The sequence below is a fragment of the Panthera uncia genome, chromosome F1 (genome assembly GCF_023721935.1).
Source record: "Panthera uncia isolate 11264 chromosome F1, Puncia_PCG_1.0, whole genome shotgun sequence".
NCBI classification, from domain to species: domain Eukaryota; kingdom Metazoa; phylum Chordata; class Mammalia; order Carnivora; family Felidae; genus Panthera; species Panthera uncia.
In genome coordinates this window covers 5,323,941-5,342,463 of record NC_064813.1, presented here as the reverse complement: position 1 = coordinate 5,342,463, position 18,523 = coordinate 5,323,941, and the positions used below count along the sequence as shown (strand labels likewise).

The 18,523-nt window shown below is 38.7% G+C and overlaps 1 protein-coding gene across 3 annotated transcripts in view; it reads left to right on the top strand.

The window, feature by feature from the left end:
- CATSPERE (catsper channel auxiliary subunit epsilon) overlaps positions 1 to 18,523 on the top strand; it is a 195,191-nt gene that overhangs the window by 35,662 nt on the left and 141,006 nt on the right. For 2 of the 3 annotated variants that reach the window (XM_049633802.1, XM_049633803.1), the window contains exon 6: positions 17,321 to 17,345. The exons of the other annotated variant lie outside the window; for it this stretch is intronic. In XM_049633802.1, the coding sequence (XP_049489759.1) occupies positions 17,321 to 17,345 (25 nt within the window). The remainder of the gene's footprint in view (positions 1 to 17,320; positions 17,346 to 18,523) is intronic. 3 annotated transcript variants of the gene reach the window in all.

Below are 18,523 nucleotides of genomic sequence, written 5' to 3'. Positions count from 1 at the left end.
AAAATAAAATAAAATAAAATAAAATAAAATAAAATAAAATAAAATAATTGTCTGCTGGGTCCTACTATTGCAATTGTAAAGTCCACTGTCTAATAGTTTTATCTTTTAGGTTGTCTGTATTTTCTGTTTAATGACTTAACCTTGCCTTTGGTGTTTCACTATTATAGGTTTTTTAAAAAATCTATCCTACATGTGGTTTATTGCAGTTTCTGAATCTGAAGATTAGGGTCTTTCATTAATTCTGAAAAATCAGTCATTATCTTTTCAAATATTGATTCTCTCATTTTATTCTTTCTCTTTAGATTTTCATAAGAAAATATATGTCTCCTTTTCATTCTGTCTTGAAATATTTTCATATTTTCTATCATTTTGTTTTCCATAACTCATTGTAGACTATTTTTTTTTAATTTCAGTTTGCTAATTCTCTTATCATCTGTGTCTAAAATTTGTCTTCACTAGGGGTGTCTGGGCGGCTCAGTTGGTTAAGCATCTGACTTCAACTCAGGTCATGATCTCACGGTCCATGGGTTCACACCCAGCACCGGGCTCTGTGCTGACAGCTCAGAGCCTAGAGCCTGTTTCAGATTCAGTGTCTCCCTCTCTCTCTGCCCCTCTCCCAGTCACACTCTCTCTCTCTTTCAAAAATAAATAAACATTAAAAAATTTTTAAATTTGAATTCACTAAAATCCTGTCTAGAGGCAACTGCCACGGTATATGCTCCCATTTTTTGCATTATTGCATCCAGAACTGCCTTTGTAATTTTTTGGGCCGTATGAAGACTCTTGTTAAAAAATCAGAAGAAAAATAGTGTTAAAAGTTTTGAATAGAAAGCATTCCCTTTCTTCCCCAGTCACTCTCTACTGGTCTTCATGCTTTTATTTATATTTAATGTCATGCTCCCATGGACATGAGAATACTCTTGGGCCAACTGCAGACCCTCATAATCACTTGGCGATTCATCATGTGTGCAGTTCACTTTCTTCCAGGTTTCCTTTGTCAACAGCCATTGGACCAACACCTCATGCCCCAGTCAGGGGTGGCATCTGAAGAAGTCAAGCCTGGTATCTTTCCTTACAGTGGGTCTAGCCATCTTGACCTATAGCAGATGAGTGACCTCCACGGGTACTGCAACTTATCACTTGAACACACTAAGTACCCTGATTGGGGGTGGGCAAGAGACTCACTCCTGTGGAGACGAGGCCTCCATCTGCCACAGCACAGTGCTGCCACCTGGTGAGGCAGAGGGCAGCTGCTGCCATGTGTTACTCCAGATGCCACAAGTTTCATATACCCTACACTGACCCTCCCACACCTGAGCCCTGGCTATTGCCCAGGGTGAAGGCAGAAGCATTTTCAGGACAGGGGAGTGAGGAGGCCAAGACCAGGTGGAACCCAAGGTACCAGGGAATGGAGGAGTGAGGTACCAAGAACCTGTCCTGTGAAGGCAGACAGGAACAGGAGTCAGGACTGCACCAGCCAAAGCTCCCAAGTGCGTGCTTCATTGTCCCATCATAATTCACATATAAAATACAAGTTCAAAGATAAATTTATTAATAATTTCAAGACAAAGATCGCAGTGGATTAAACCTCAAGCACCAGGCCCTGCTGAGCACTGCTTGAGCACTGGGCTTTCCAAACCTATTGACTCTGTTTGCCCCCAAACAGAGTCTATCCCAGTACTCTGAGTACAGAGTACTCTATCCCAGTACTCGCTACATACTATCTGTCTATCTACTTAAATAGCTTGGTAAAGTCACTGAAAGTTTGCCAAGTTTAATAGGATATTTTTTACTCCTCTTAGCACTTGACCACTGTACCACATATAATGTTGGAGATGACTTATTTCTTCTTGAAACTCTTTTCTTCCTTCACTTACCTGCTACTATCTTCCATGTCTTTTTTTCTTTTTCTTGTACAATACATCATTATTGTTGTACATATTTTCTTGTACAATACATCATGCTACACATTAGATCCTGGAACTTAATTAGCTTATAACTAAAAGTTTGTACACTTTGGCCAACATCTCCTTGTGTCTCCTAGCTCCAAACCCTTGGTGTAAACATCAATATACCCTCTGTTTCTATGAGTTTGAAGTTCTTAGATTCCATATATAAGGGAGGTCATATAGTGCCCTTCTTGGTCTGACTTATTTCACTTGACATAATGCCCTCCAGGTCCATTCATGTTGTTGCAAATAGCAGGATTTCCTTCTTTATATGGCTGAATGATATTCTATTGTATAGATTTACTACATTTTCTTTATCCACTCATCAGTTGATAGTCACTTAGGTTGTTTCCGTATCTTGGTTATTGTGAATGATGCTGCAGTTAACATAAGAGTGCAGTGGGGCACCTGGGTGGCTCAGTCAGTTAAATGTCCAACTTCAGCTCAGGTCATGATCTCACAGCTCATGAGTTTGAGCCCTGTGTCAGGCTCAGTGCTGGCAGCTCAGCCTGAAGCCTGCTTCGGATTCTGTGTCTCACTCTCTCTCTGCTCTTCTCCCACTCATGCTCTGTCTCTGTCTCTCTCTGTCTCTCTCCCAAAAATAAATAAACATTAAAAAAAATGGGAGTGCAGATAACTCTTCAAAATAATGATTTATTTTCCTTTGGAATATACCCAGAAGTAGGATTGCTGGATTACATGGTAGTTCTATTTTTAATTTGTAAAAGAATCTCCACACTGTTTTCCATACTATCTGTACCAATTTACATTCCCACCAACAGTGCACAATGGTTCCTTTTTCTCCACATTCTTACCAACATGTATTTGTCATTTCTTGTCTTTATTTTTTTTTTTTATCATATCCATTCTAACAGTTGTGGGGTCATATGTCATTATATCCCTGCTGATCAGTGATGTTTAGCACCTTTTCATGTACCATACCAACTGCATGTCTTCTTTGGAGAAATGTCTTTTTAGGTACTTTGCCAATTTTATAATCAGATTAGGGTTTTGTTTGTTTTTTTATTTGATATTGAGTTGTATGACTTTCATATATTTTGGATATTAACCCCTTATCATATATATGGTTGGCAAAAATTTTCTCCTATTCTGTACCTTTTCATTTTGTTGATTGCTTCTTTTGATGTGCAGAAACTTTTTAGTTTGATATGATCCTACTTGTCAATTTTTACTTTTGTTGCTTGTTCTTTTGGTGCCATATTTTAAAAAAATCATTGTCAAAACTCAGGTCAAAGAGATTTTTCACCTATGTTTTCTTGTAGGAATTTTACTGTATTTCATCTTATGTGTAAGTCCTTACTCTCTTTTCAGTTAATTTTTTGAGTGGGGTAAGATAGTATTCTAATTTCATTCTTTTTCACATGGACATCCAGTTTTTCTAACACCATTTACTGAAGAGACTATTCCTTCCCCATTTAGTATTTGTGGCTCCCTTGTCAAATGCTGGTTGACTATAAGTGTGTGGGTTTATCTCTGGACACTTGATTCTGTTCCATTGGTTTTTGTGTCTGTTTTTAATAACAACACCATACTGTTTTCATTAATATAGCTTTGTAATATATTTTGAAATCAGGAAGTGTGATGCCTCCGGCTTTGTTCTTATTGAGCCCAGTGCTCAATAGTGATTTGGCTATTGGGGGTCTTTTGTGGTTCCACACACATTTTACAATTGTTTCTTCTGTTTCTGTGGGGGAAAAAATGCCATTGGAAATTGATAGGATTTTATTGAATCTATAGGTTTTGGTAGTATGGATACTGTGGCAATATTAACTCTCCTAATCTATGAACATGGAATATATTTCCATTTATCTGGGTCATCTTCAGTGTCTTATAGCTTTTGGTGTATAGATCTTTCACTTCCTTGGTTAGATTTATTACTAAGTATTTTATTGTTTTTGATGCTATTGTAAATGCGCTTATTTTCTTCCTTTTTCAGATTGTTTATTGTTAGTGTATAGAAACACAACTGATTCCTGTGTGTTGATTTCATATGCTTCAACTTTATTGAATTTGTTGATTATTTCTAACAGTTTCTTGGTGGTGTCTTTGGGAAGTTCTATATTCAAGGTCATATCAGCAAGCAGAGACAATTTTATGTCTTCCTTTCTGATTTGGATGCCTTTTATTTCTTTTTCTTGCCTGATTACTCTGGTTAGGAGTCCCGTACTGCATGGAGTAGGAATGGTGAGAGTGGGATGGGCACTCTGGTCTTGTTCTTGATCGTACAGGAAAACTATCAACCTTTCACTATTGAGTATGATGTTAGCTGTAGGCTTGTTATATATTGCCTTTGTTATGTGGAGGTATGTTCTCTCTATGTCCAATTTGTTGAGAGTTTTTATTAAGAAGGGATGTTGTATTTTGTTAATGTTTTCCTGCATATATTGAGATGATCATATGACTTTTGTCTTTCATTTTATTAATGTGTTTCACATTTATTGCTTTGCATATGTTGAACCATCCTTACATCCCACTTGATTATCATGTGTGATCCTTTTAATATGCTGTTGAATTCAGCTTTACTAGTATGTTGTTGAGAATTTTTGCATCTGCTCTTCAGGGATATGGTCTGTAGTTTTCACTTCTTGTAGTGTGCTTTTCTGACTTTGGTATCAGGATAATGCTGGCCTTGTAAAATGAGTTTGGGAGTTTCCTCCTCTTCAGTTTTTTGGAAGAGTTTGAAAAGGATTGTCATTAATTCTTCTTGAAATATTTGCTGGAATTAACTAATGAAGCCATCTATTCCTGGGCTTTTCTTTGATGAGAGATTTGTGCTTACTGACTCAATCGCCTGACTCATTTTTAGTCTGTCATATTTTCTACTTCTTCCTGGTTTAGTCTCAGTAGATGATAATGTTTAAGGAATTTATTTCTTCTAGATTGTCAAATATGTTGGTCTATAATTGTTCACAGCAGTCGCTTATGGTCATTTGCATTTCTGTAGAATTTGTAGTAGTGTCCACACATTTCTGATTTTAGTAGTTTGAGTATTCTTTTTCCTTAGTCTAGTTAGAGTTTCATCAATTTTGTTTATTTTTTCAAGCAACAGTTCTTAGTTTTGTTGATCTTTTCTACTGGTTTTTTTTTTTTTTTTTTTTTGGTCTCTACTTATTTCTGCTCTGATCTTTGTTATTTCCATTTTTCTGCTAACTTTGGATATAGTTTGTTCTTCTTTGTCTAGTTGCTTGACATATAAAGTTAGGTTGATTATTTGAGACCTTTCTTTTCCCTTAATGGGGGCATTTATCACTATAAACTCCCCTTCTTGAAGTGTTTTTGCTGCATCCCATAAATTTGTTATATTGTGTTTCCTTTTTCATTTGTTTCAAGATATTTTTAAAATTTATTTTATTTAAATCCAATTTATTTTATTTATTTAACATAGTATAATATGAATTCAGGAGTAGAATTTAGTGATCCATCAGTTATACATACAACACCCAGTGCTCATCAAGATATTTTTTTAATTTCCTTTTGATTTCATCTTTCACCCATGGTTTTTCAGTGTGTTGTTTAATGTCCACATATTTGTGTATTTCCCAGTTTTCCTCCTGTAATTGATCTAGTTTCATACTATTGTGTTCATAAAATATACTTAGTATGATTTCAATCTTTTTACATTTGCTGAGACTTTTTTTTTTAACCTAACATGTTTCACTTGGTCTAAAGTATAGTCCAAGGTCAACTTTCCCTTATTGACTGTCTAGATGATCTATCCATTGTTGAAAATGGCATATGGAAGTTCTCTGCTATTATATTATTGTATATTGCTCTCTTCAGACCTGTTAGTATTTGCTTAATATGGTGCTCTGATGTTGTGTGCATATATGTTTCCAATTGTTACAGCCTCTTGATGAATTAGCTTCTTTAGTATTACACAGTTACCTTCTGTGTCTCTTGTTACACTTTTTAAGCTTACAATCTATTTTGTCTGATATAAGTATAGCTATTCCACTCTATTTTGGTTTCTACTTGCATGAGCTATCTTTTCCCATCCCTTACTTTGAGCCTGTATATATCCTTGAAGCTGAAGTTAGTCTTTTATAAGAAGCATATAAAGGGGTCTTGTTTTTTATCCATGCAGCTATTCTGTATCTTTGTTTAGAGAATTTAATCCATTTACATTAAAGGTAATTATTGTTAGATAGGTCTTACCAATTCCATTTTATTAATTTCCTTGCTCTTTTGTGTTTTTTTAAAGTTTATTTATTTTGAGAGAGACAGAGACAGCACGAGTGGAGGAGGGGCAGAGAGAGAGAGAGACAGAGAATCTCAAGTAGGCTCCACAATGGTGCCCCTCAATGCGGGGCTTGAACTCATGAACCATGAGATCATGACCTGAGCCAAAACCAAGAGTCAGACACTTAACCAACTGAGCCACCCAGGTGCCCCCCCTTACTTTTTTGTATTCCTCTGTTCCTTTCTTCCTCTCTTGCTGTCCCTTTGTAAACTGATGATTTTCCACAATGGTATACTTTGATTCCCTTCTCTTTATCTTGTGTGAACCTATGATAGCTGAGATTTGTTGTTTGTTTTTGTTGTGGTTACCTGTTGGCTTACTTGAAATATCTTATAGATATAACAGCATTCTACGTGGGGCTGATAGCAGCTTACCTTCTATCACATACAAAACTTATTTCCCCACCCCACATTTTATGTTTTGTTGTCAATACTGACATCTCTTTAAAAAAAATTTAATGTATTTTTTGTATTTTTTAAAATTTAAATACAATTAACATACAGTGTTACATTAGCTTCAGGTATACACTATAATGATTCAACAATTCTATATATTACTCAGTGTTCATCACGATAAGTGTACTCTTAATCCCCTTTATTTATTTCACCTATCTCCCTACCCACCTCCCTCTGGCAACCACCAGTTTGTTTGCTATATTTAAGAGGCTGGTTTTTGTTTGTCTCTTTTTTTCTTTGTTCATTTGTTTCTGTTTCTTAAATAGCACATGTGAGTGAAATCATATGGTATATCTTTCTCCAACTGACTTATTTCACTTAGCATTATACTGTCTATCTCCATCCATGTTGCAAATGTTTAGATTTCACTTCATTTTTATAGCTGAGTAATATTCCATTGTATATACATACCAATCTATGGATGGACCCTTGGGTTGCTTCCATATTTTGGCTATTATAAATAATGCTGCAATAAATACATGGATACATGTATCTTGTCAAATTGCTGATTTCATTTTCTTTCAGTAAATACCCACCGGTAGAATTACTGTAGTAATTCCATTTTTAATTTTTTGAGGAACCTCCATAATTTTCCCACAGGGGCTGCACCAGTTTGCATTCCCACCAACAGTACGTGACTGTTCCTTTTTCTGCACATCCTTGCTAACACTTACTATTTGTTGTGTTCTTTATTCTAGCCATTCTGACAGTTATGAGGCAATATGTCATCGTGGTTTTGATTTGCATTTCCTGAATGATTCATAGTGTTGAACATCTTTACCTGTCTCTTTTGGCCATCTGTATGTCTTCTTTGGAAAAATGTCTATTTGGATTCTCTGCTCATTTTTTAGCTGGATTATTTGAGTTTTTATGATGTTGAATTGTAGAAGTTCTTTGTGTATTTTGGATATTAACCTCTTATTGGATATATCATTTGTAGATACCTTCTTTTATTCAATAGGTTGCTTTTTTTGTTTTATTTATGCTTTCCTTTATTGTACTAAATCTTTTTACTTTGATGTAGTCCCATTAGTTTATTTTTGCTTTTGTATCCCTCCCTGAGGATATATATCTAGAAAAATGTTTCTACTGCTGATATGAAATAAATTACTGCCTATGTTTTCTTTTAGGAGTTTTATGGTTTCAGGTCTTACATTTGGGTCTTTAAACCGTTTCGAATTTATTTTTGTGCATGGTATAAGAAAGTGGTCCAATTTCATTCTTTTACGTGAAGCTGTCCAGTTTTTCCAGCATCATTTTTGAGAGATTGTCTTTTTTGCATTGTATATTCTAGCATTTTTATCATAGAGTAATTGACCATAAAAATCATGGGCTTATTACTAGACTCTCTATTCTGTTCTATTGCTCTATGTGTCTATTTTTGTGTCAGTACCATAATGTTTTGATTACTACAGCTTTGTAGTATAGCTTGAAATCTAGGACTGTGACACCTCCAGCTTTCTTCTATTTTAGATTGCTTTGGCTACTCAGGGTCTTTTGTGGTTCCATACACATTTTAGGATTATTTGCTCTACTTATGTTAAAAATGCTTTTGGTATTTCGATAAGGATTTTATTAAATCTGTAGATTGCTTTGGGTGGTATGGACATTTTAACAATATTGGTTCTCCCAATCCATGAATATGGGATATCTTTCATTTGTTTGTGTCATCTTCAATTTCTTTCATCAGTGTTTTATAGTTCTCAGAGCACAGGTCTTTCACCTCCTTGGTTAAGAGTTTATTCCTATTATTTTAGTTTTTTTGGTGTAATTATAAATGAGATTGTTTTCTTAATTTCTTTTTCTGCTGCTTCGTTATTAGTGTATAGAAATGCAACAGATTTCTATATATTAATTTTGTGTCCTAAAACTTTACTGAATTCACTTCTCAGGTCTAGTAGTTTTGGTGGAGTCTTCAAGATTTATTATATATAGTGTGATATCATCTGGAAGTATGAGTTATACTTCTTCTTTCCTAATTTGGATACCTTTTATTTCTTTTTCTTGTCTGATTGCTGTGGCTAGGACTTCTAGTACTGTGTTGAAAAAAGCAGTAAGAGTGGACATCCTCAGTTTTTCACCATTGAGTATGATGTTAGTGATGCGCTTTTCACATATGGCCTTTATTATGTTGAGGTATGTTCCCTCTAAACCTACTTTGTTAAGAGTTTTTATCATGAATGGATGTTACATTTTGTCAAATGCTTTTTATACATCAATTGAGATGATGATATGGTTTGTATCCATTTTCTTGTTAATGTGATGTGTTAAGTTGATTGACTTGCAAATATTGAGCCACACTTGCATCCTGGGAATAAATCCCACTTGATTGTGGTGAAGGATTTTTTAAATGTATTGTTGGATTTGTTTTGCTAATATTTTGTTGAGAATTTTTATATCTGTGATCAGACATATTGGCCTGTAGTTCTCTTTTTTCTTAGTGTGTTTATCTGGTTTTGATATCAAGACAATGCTGACCACATAGAATGAATTTGGAAGCCTTCCTTCATTTTCTGTTTTTTGGAATTGTTTGAGACGAATAGACATTATTAACTCTTCTTTAAATGTTTGATACAATTTACCTGTGAAGCTGTCTGTTCCTGGACTTCTATTCATTGGGAGTTTTTTGATTACTGATTCAATTTCATTGCTGGTAATCTGTCTATTGAAATTTTCTATTTCTTCTTGATTCAGTTTTGGAAGCTTTATGTTTCTAGGAATTTTATCCATTACTTCTAGGTTGTGCAATTTGTTGGCATATAATTTTTTATGATATTCTCTTATTGTTTGTATTACTATGGTGTTGGTTGTTATTTCTCCTCCTTTATTTCCTTTTAAAAGTTTTTTTACATTTATTTATTTTTGAGAGAGAGAGACAGACAGAGCATGAGTGGGGTTGGGGCAGAAAGAGAGGGAGACACAGAATCCAAAGCAGGTTCTAGACTCTGAGCTGTCAGCACAGAGTCCAACGTGGAGCTTGAACTCACAAACTGTGAGGTCATTACCTGAGCTGAAGTCAGATGTTTAACTGACTGACCCCCCCCAGGCACCCCTCTCCTCCTTTATTTCTTTTTTTAAAGTTTATTTATTTTGAGAGACAGAGAGAGAGAAGAGAGAAGGAGAGGCCAGATAGAGGGGGAGAGAGAGAGAATCCCAAGCAGGCTCTGCACTACCAGTGCAGAGTCCTATGCAGAGCTCAAACCCATGAACCATGAGAGCATGGCCTGAGCCAAAACCAAGTCAGATGCCCAACTGACTGAGCCACCCAGGCACCCTCTTCTCCTTTATTTCTGATTTTATTTCAGTTTTTTCTCTCTCTCTCTCTAGGTTTATCAATTTTGTTTATCTTTTCAAAGAACCAGATCCTGGTTTTATTGATCTATTCTACTGTTTTTTAGTCTTAATTTATTTCTTCTCTAATTTTTATTATTTTTTTTTCTTCTACTGGCTTTGGGCTTTGTTTTTCTTTTTCTAGCTTTAAGGTTAGGTGTAAGGTTAGCTTGTTTATTTGAGATTTCTCTTATTTTTTGAGTTAGGCATGTATTGCTATAAACTTCCCCTGTAGAAGAGCTTTTGCTGCTCCCCAAGGATTTTGGACCATTATGTTTTCATTTTTATTTCTCTCTTTGTATTTTTTTATTTGCTTTTTGATTTCTTGGTTGACCCATTTATTGTTTAGTAACATGTTATTTAGCCTCCATGTATTTGTGTTGTGTCCTTTCCAGATTTTTTTCTTGTGATTCATTTCTAGTTTAATACACAGGAAAAATGCATGATATGATTTGAATCTTTTTTAATTTATTGAGACTTGTTTTGCTGTATAACGTGTGATCTATTTCAGAGAATGTTCTTTGTGCTCTTGAAAAGAATGTGTATTCTGCTGTTTGGGGGTGAAAATGTTCTGAATATCTGTTAGATCAACCTGGTTTAATGTATCATTGAAAGCCACTGTTTCCTTGTTGATTTTCTGTCTCTATAATCTATCCATTGATGTTAGTGGGATGTTAAGGTCCCCTACTATCATTGTGTTATTGTCAATTTCTTCCTTTATGTCTATTAATGGTTGCTTTATGTACTTAGGTGTTTCCATATTGGGTGCATAAATATTTATAATTGTTATGTCCTCTTGTTGCATTGTTCCTTCTATCATTATGTCATGCCCTTTCTTTCTTGCTAGTCTTTGTTTTATGAGACTGAAGCGCTACCTACTGTGCTAATGAGGCACCTTCTAGTCTTTGTTTTAAAGTCTATTTTGTTTGGGGTGCCTGGTGGCTCAGTTAAGCATCTGACTTTGGCTCAGGTCATGATCTTGCAGTTAGTGAGTTCAAGCTCCACATCAGGCTTTCCGTTGCTGGTGTGGGCCCACTTTGCCCCTTCTCCACTTGTCTGCATGTGCATGCGCACTCTCTCTCTCTCTCTCACACAAACACACACAAATAAACATTTTAAAAAATAAAGTGTATGTTTTTGATATAAGTATTGTCACTGCAACTTACTTTTCCCTTCCATTTGCATGATGAATGATTTTCCATCCCTTCACTTTCAACCTGCATGTGTCTAGAGGTGTGAAGTGAGTCTACTGAAGGCAGCATATAGATGCATCTCCTTTTATCTCTCGCTCTCTCAGTCACCCTGTATTTTCTGACACAAATGACTGGAGCATTTAGTTTTTTTACATTTAGAGCAGTTATTGATAGGTGTGTACTTATTGCCATCTTGTTATTTGTGTTATGGTTGTTTTTGTAGTTCCTCTTGGTTCCTTTCTTCTTCTTTTGCTCAGTTCCCCTGTGGCCTGATGGCTTTCTTTAGTAATATGCTTGGATTCCTTTCTCTTTACTTATCGTGTATCAAAGGTTTTTGATTTGTGGTTACCATTAGGTTCACCAGAACCAGGCACTTCAGGGATGTCTCCCATGTGGATTGTATATGCCCTACTGTTGTGGCTGAGCCACATTTGCCTTCAGTCAAGTCAGTTACATTGGCCCACTTTTGCCTTTTTTGGGTACACTGGGTGGGGTTTAGTCCTTGTGCTATTAAGGAACCGGTCTGGGGCCCCTGTGGGCTTGCAATTGGGCAGTGTTAGAAGTCAGCACAGGTGCCTGCCCTCTGCTGCAGTCTCACCAACCCATAGGGCCCTCTCCCTGCCTTGTCCACAGAGGCCTTCCTTGGTGTGTGGATCTGGCAGTTGGCCCGATGCCAACCCCCATTCCATTTGCTGGGGTTGCCCTTGCACCAACCTACAGAGTGCTCTCCCAGCCTGTCCCTTGGGAGGTTTTTGTTGGTAGGTGGAGTTGGCAGTGAGACTCACAGTTTGCCCCCAGTCTGTCTGCGGGTGCTGTAGTCACACTGAACTGCAGGGATTTCTTCCTGTGCTGCCCCCGAGAGCTTTTTGTTGGTGAATGGGGCCACAGTCAGACCACACTCCTGCTCCCCCATATGTGTGCGGGAGCTGCAGTCACATTGACCAGCAGGGCACTGCACTGCCAGCTGTAGGGTTTAGCTGCTGGGACTATGGGGACACTGGTGTGTGTCTGGTTTTCTTCCCCTCTCCCCAGGGCTGGAGTCACCTTGGAGTTCCACTCGTCCCTGCCAAGGCTGCTTGCAAGGTGTGCTGGGGCAGGAGCCACTTTGAAGAGACACCTGCCACATGGGGTGGGTTGGATGGGGTGGATACACAGGAGAACCTGGAGGCAGAAAATGCAGTGTTAGCAAGATACATGGATTGTGTTCATGCTCGTTCCCACAAGCATCAGCTGTCTAGGCTGGTGGGGGGCAGAGAAACAGTGCCTGCCATCTCTTCTGTTTTTGGAGAAGTCTCTTAAAGGTCCCTGTCCCTCCAGTGCATATTCTGAGATTAGCAAATAAATCGATACCTCAGTAAATAAATCTGCCATATACCTCAGGCACTTTCCAGGCTGCTGCTTCTCCGCTGTGCCTTGGCTGGGTTGTTTACTTTGCTGGCCCTTTACAGGTGGCATTTCAGTTTCCTGTTACACAATGGCTCTCCTGGAGCTAAGCCCACTGATTTTTAAGGTATTCAGAGCTAAGCCCTGCTGGTTGTAAAAACTCATGAAATTGAGCCTCACTGGTGTTCACAGCCAAGTGTTATGGGTACTCATCTTCCCAGTTTGGGTTCCCCGTGCCTGGGGTGCCCGGTGTGGAGTCTGATGCTCTCGCTTCTCCACGCTTGTGCTGTCCCTCCTGTTTGGGGTTAGCCTCACCAGCGTGTTTGGTTCCCGGCCCAACTTCCCAGCCAAGGCTTCCCGAAAGCCTTTCCTACCCATTTTGATGTGGCCTCCTCTCTACGATTAAGTGTGCAAAGTCTGTTCTGCCAGTCTTTCAGTCATTTTCCGTGTTAGTTGCACTCCTGTGGCTGTTATCTCGGTGTGTCTGTGGGATGTGGTGAGCTTAGAATCCTCCAACCCTGCCATCTTCCCAGAATTCTACATCTCTGTATGTTGTGTGGCCATTATAATTTGTAATACTTTGGTCCTTTAACCTTTATACTAAAGGTAAGTGGCTAACACACCACCCTGTTACAATATTAAAATATTCAGAATCTTTTTATATATTTACCTTTACTAGTGTGTTATATATTTTCATGTTTTCTTTTTACTAATTAGAAGACTTTTTATTTCAGCTTGAAGATCTCCTTACAGCATTTATGTAAGGCAAGCCTAGTGGTGATAAACCCCCTCAATTTTTATTTGTTTGGGAAAGTCTATCTTGCTTTCATTTCTAAAGGACAGATTTGCTGATAAAGTGTTGTTGGTTGGCAGTTTTTTTCTTTCAGCACCTTGAATGTATCATCTCACTCTTTCCTGACTGTGAGGTTTCTGCTGAGATCACCTAAGGGTGATCGTTTGTATGAGAGGGTTTTTTTTTTTTTTCTCCTCCTGCTCTTAAAATTCTCTTCTTTGTATTTTATTTTAGATAATTTTATTATAATGGCTGTGGAGAAGATCATTTTACATTGAAATTTGGGGGTGATTTAGCTTTATGAACTTGAATATCCAAATCTTTCCCTAAATTTAGGAAGTTGTCAGCCATTTTATCTTTAAGATTTTCCTTCTCTTCTCCTCCTGGGACTCCAGTGATGCACTGATTGTTTCTCTTAATGGTATCCCAGGCTTTGGTCATCCTTTTTTATTCTTTTTTTCTTTTTTCTTTTCTGAACTGGGTAATTTCAAATGATCTGCCTTTGAGTTCATTGATTCTTCTGTTTTGTCCAGCCTGCTCTTGGAGATCGTTTGTAAATTCTTCAGTGCAGTCATTGTATCCTTAGCTTCAAATTTTCTGTGTGTGTGTGTGTGTTTCCATGTTTTCTGTCTATTGAACTTCTTGCTTTATTCTTCTATTGTTTTTCCGATTTCATTAAATTGTTGACCTTTGTTCTCTTGTAGCTCTCTGGGCATCTTTAGACACATTATTTTGAATTCCTTTTTGAAGCATTTATGTATCTCCATTTTGGGGGGACCCATTGCTGGAATTTGTGTATTCCTTTGGTGGTGTCATGATTCCTTGATTTTTCATGTTCCCTTTATCCTCACATAAGTGTCTATATATTTGAAAAAGCAGTCACCTCTTCCAAACTTTGGAAGACTGACTTTGCTAAGGAAAACCTTCACTGGTGGGTGGAGAATACAGTGACCCCAGGTCTAGTGATGTAGGGCACCTCAGGGGCATGTGGCATCTTGGGGTTCAGAGATGCATGATGTCTCATTAGGTCAGGCCACTGGAGTCCATAACATCAACAACTGTGTGATATTTGGCAAGTGCTATGTAGTGCTCACAGTGACTGCAACGTCTGTTAATGTTCCCCACAGCTCCTCCAGGTCCAGTGGCTAGGGACCAGAGCAGGAAGTGGTAGTGGCCCGAACCAGTGGTGTGCACATATTTAGCTGTGGGGGCCTGCTGGTAGTTTTCCGTGTCCTGGTAGGGGTCAGTTTTAGGCACACACATAGTGTTGAGGACCAGGGACGGCAGCAAGGGCCAGGCCAAATGCAGGCATACAAACAACTGTAGGAGTCCTGGCTATCTGTGTGCATTCCTGTGGCTGTGGTGGTTCACCACAGATATGGGCACAAGTAATGGAGGCCGGTCATAGTAGATAGGGCCAGATCTAGACTCACAAACAGCTTTGACCATTGGAATGACTTCCCAAAGATGCAGGGTCTTGCCACAGACATGCCCAAGGTAATGGAGCAAGTAGTGGGAGTTGGGCTGGGGAGCCTAGAGGTGCACATTTGGAGGAGCTAGCCCTAAGCACCTGCAGAGGGGTGGAGGTAAGCTGTGGGGTTCTAGGCTGCATCCTGCACTTGTACAGCTGCGGAGGCTGAAGCTAGCTGCTTGTATGGATCCCATTCTCTGCCAGTGGTGAGGACAGGTGAATGGGAAGGGACTCGGGCAGCTGGAACCTGCAAATGCAAAAACCTGTGGGGTAAAAACTAGTGAAATCTGCAGGCGTCCACGATGGCTGTCCTGACCATTGGTTTCTTCTGTAGTGAAAGCTTCTGGGTCCCCTTTAGAACCAGGTCACTGGGACCCTCATTGCTCCCACTGTGTGGTTGATACTGGTAGTGCTTGCCTTTCTTCCTTGTTTCTGGCCATCTCTATACATCTCAGCTTTGACAGTCTCTGGATGGGGTGAAACCTAAACAGGTCTTCCGTGCCGTACCCCCAAAAGGCTGGGGAAGCTGGTCAATCACCCTGCCCTCCCTTTCCCAGGGAGGGGAACTCTACAGCTGGTGAGTTCCCTCTTGACACAGAGCAAGGCCGGCTTGGCAGATGGGATGATTAGAACAAAATGAAGCATTCTTCCTTCCCTTTTTGTGCCGTTGCTCCTAGGTTTTTGTTCTACTTCATTGAAGTTTCTTAAGTGGACTCTTGAACTCTCCCAGAACTGTTTTTGTTTGTAGATAGCTGTCTAATTGTTGATCTTTGTTGGGGAAAGGAGGTTGGCTTCTTCCACTGTACCATCTTGGTGACATCAGCCTCTTCTGTTTTTTCTAACGATCCCCTCCCAGTCTTTTTGTTTGGCTTTTTATGATCTGTCCTTACCTTAAATGTCAGCTCCATTCAGGTTTCTTTCTTTGACTCTCTTTTCATTCTACGCTTCAGTTTGTGCACCACTTAAGAAAGGCAAGCATTCTGATAAAGATCCAACAGAATGCTGCTAATATCATCCTCCATGAAAATCGAGGTTGTTACTTTAACATCAACTGATACTGTCTCTCTGCAAGTTTACCTTTAATAAGCTTTTTAGTATTAATACTAAAACCTTTCTCACATTATCAGTACATTTCTCCTTTTGCCTTTAAATTTTCCTTTCCAGATAGACAGGTAAGTCACTCAGTGACCCACTTCTGTTCTTATTTCCTGCACCTCAGACAAGTAGCATAACACAAGGAGGATACTCCAGCCCTGGAGCTTGGGATCTTTTTGATCAACTTAGTTCTTTGTGAACACTTATCAATATTTATAGTACTTACTTCCATTTGCTTTCTAAAAATCAGATTGAACATATGGGGGCACCTGGGTGGCTCAGTCAGCTGAGCATCCAACTCTTGATTTCACCTCAGCTCGTGATCCTCAGGTTGTGGAACCGAGACCTGAATTGGGCTCCATGCTGAGCATGGAGTCTGCTTAAGATTCTTTTTCTCTCTCCCTCTGCCCTTCCTCCCAGCTTCTGCTCCCTCTCTCTCTAAAAACACATGTTTTAAAAATAGATGGGGCGCCTGGGTGGCGCAGTCGGTTAAGCGTCCGACTTCAGCCAGGTCACGATCTCGCGGTCCGTGAGTTCGAGCCCCGCGTCAGGCTCTGGGCTGATGGCTCGGAGCCTGGAGCCTGTTTCCGATTCTGTGTCTCCCTCTCTCTCTCTGCCCCTCCCCTGTTCATGCTCTGTCTCTCTCTGTCCCAAAAATAAATAAAAAAAAAAAAAAACGTTGAAAAAAAAAATAGAATAAAATCAGCTTGAACATATGAAATATTGTTTTCGTTATATGGTCTCAGAAACTCACTGCATACATATTTACTGATTCCCAAAATATCTTTTTTTTTCCATTTTATACATAATAACGTACCAGGCACTGTGCAGCAATCAGCAAATAAAAGAACATAGTCCTGAGGCATTGACTTTTAGAGCTTATGTGATAAAGAAAATACAGATATCATTAAATGAACATCACTTTCTAAAAAACATGCAACTGAACATACAGATAAATGTTCCTTTCAGAAAATTTAAATTGAAAGGGCAGTTAATGAAAGATTTTCACTGCCAATCGATGACTTTGTTGGCATAAATTGGCATAAATTACAGCATGTAAACACTATAGACTTTCTTAGGCAGAATGATCATACCACAGTTTTAAAGACTGCTCATGCAATTTTGGCTACGTGAACTTGTAATGTTACTAAGGCAGTACGCAGATTCATGCCTGTCAGCCTTTTGACATGTGATAACATGTGAGAATCAGTCGTTATATTTAATTATAGACATAGTAGCTTTTTAAAAATTTTGTATTTAATTGTTTATGTATTTATAATGGAATATAAGAATATTGAGAGACTTAGAAACATGTATATTGAAAGCGAAGTATTCAAACTAATATTTAGCATGCTGTTTACTAAAATGTGATTCCTCTTTTTCTCAACAGAAGTTTCTTTCACAACTTTACCCAGGTAAAACATGTTTTGAAATTTTATATATCCTTCCCATATCACTACTGTATTATTTGCCTCTAATCTTTCATGTTACCCAGAAGGAGAATTTCCCAAACTAATGTTTCAACAAAATTTGCCTAGAGCAGTGGTACTTACAATATGATTTGAGGACCCCTAGAGCTCCACAGACCTTTTCAGGAGGTCCCTGAGCTCTACCCTTTCCCAACCACATATCTGTGCGAGGATAGATTTTCCCCACATACTTCCACCAAAACAACATGTGCCAACAGCTTGAACGCAGGAGCACAGATGATAATTCAGCTGTCTTCTATTAAGACAGATAACACAGACATTTTGTGATGTAAAATGCAAAACAACCATTCTTCTGCTTTTCTTTGTTTTGGAAAATAGCTCTTTTTCATTAAAATATATGTCATGTTAACATTTTATGGGTTTATCATAGTTTTTAAAATAAATTCATAAATATCTTCTCGGTTTGATACATGGTAAATATTAATAGATCTGACCCACCTAAAACAGAAGCTCTGTGATATTCTCAATAATTTTTAAGGCTATGAATGGGTCTTGAGATCAAAAGGTTTTAACATCTGGTCCGAGGGTGGAAGATGACAGTCGAGTAGAAGGATCCTAGGCTCGCCTCCTTCCATGAATGTAACTAAATAGCCATCAAATCATCCTAAATACGCCAGAAATTGATGTGAAGACTGGCAGAATAAACTCCACAACTGACGGTAGAGAAGCCACATCAAAGAAGGTAGGAAGTGTGGAGATGCGCTTTGGGAGAGAGATTGTGGCCACTGTGGTAAGGAGGGAGCCATGGTCATGAAGAAGGACAAGAGACAGACCAGCACACAGGGGAGCACACAGGAAAAATGAATCCCTGTAGCAGTTGGCTTGGAAAGCAAGAGGGGCCGAATTTCATGAGTTCTTGCAACCAGTGGGCTTAAAGGTCAGTGGGCTTGGCTGGGATAGAGCCTGAATGGCACTGCACTGTTCTCGCAGAGAAGGCAGGCAAACAACCCTACATTGTGGAAATAGCAATCAAAAGAGCACCTGTGGCACACAGTGCGGAGTTTATTCAGTCATCTCAGAGCGAGTCCTAGAGAAGTAGCATTCACAGAGAGAAACCTCAGGGAACAAAGGAATTGGCCAGCTCCATTTCCCTCTCCTGGCCC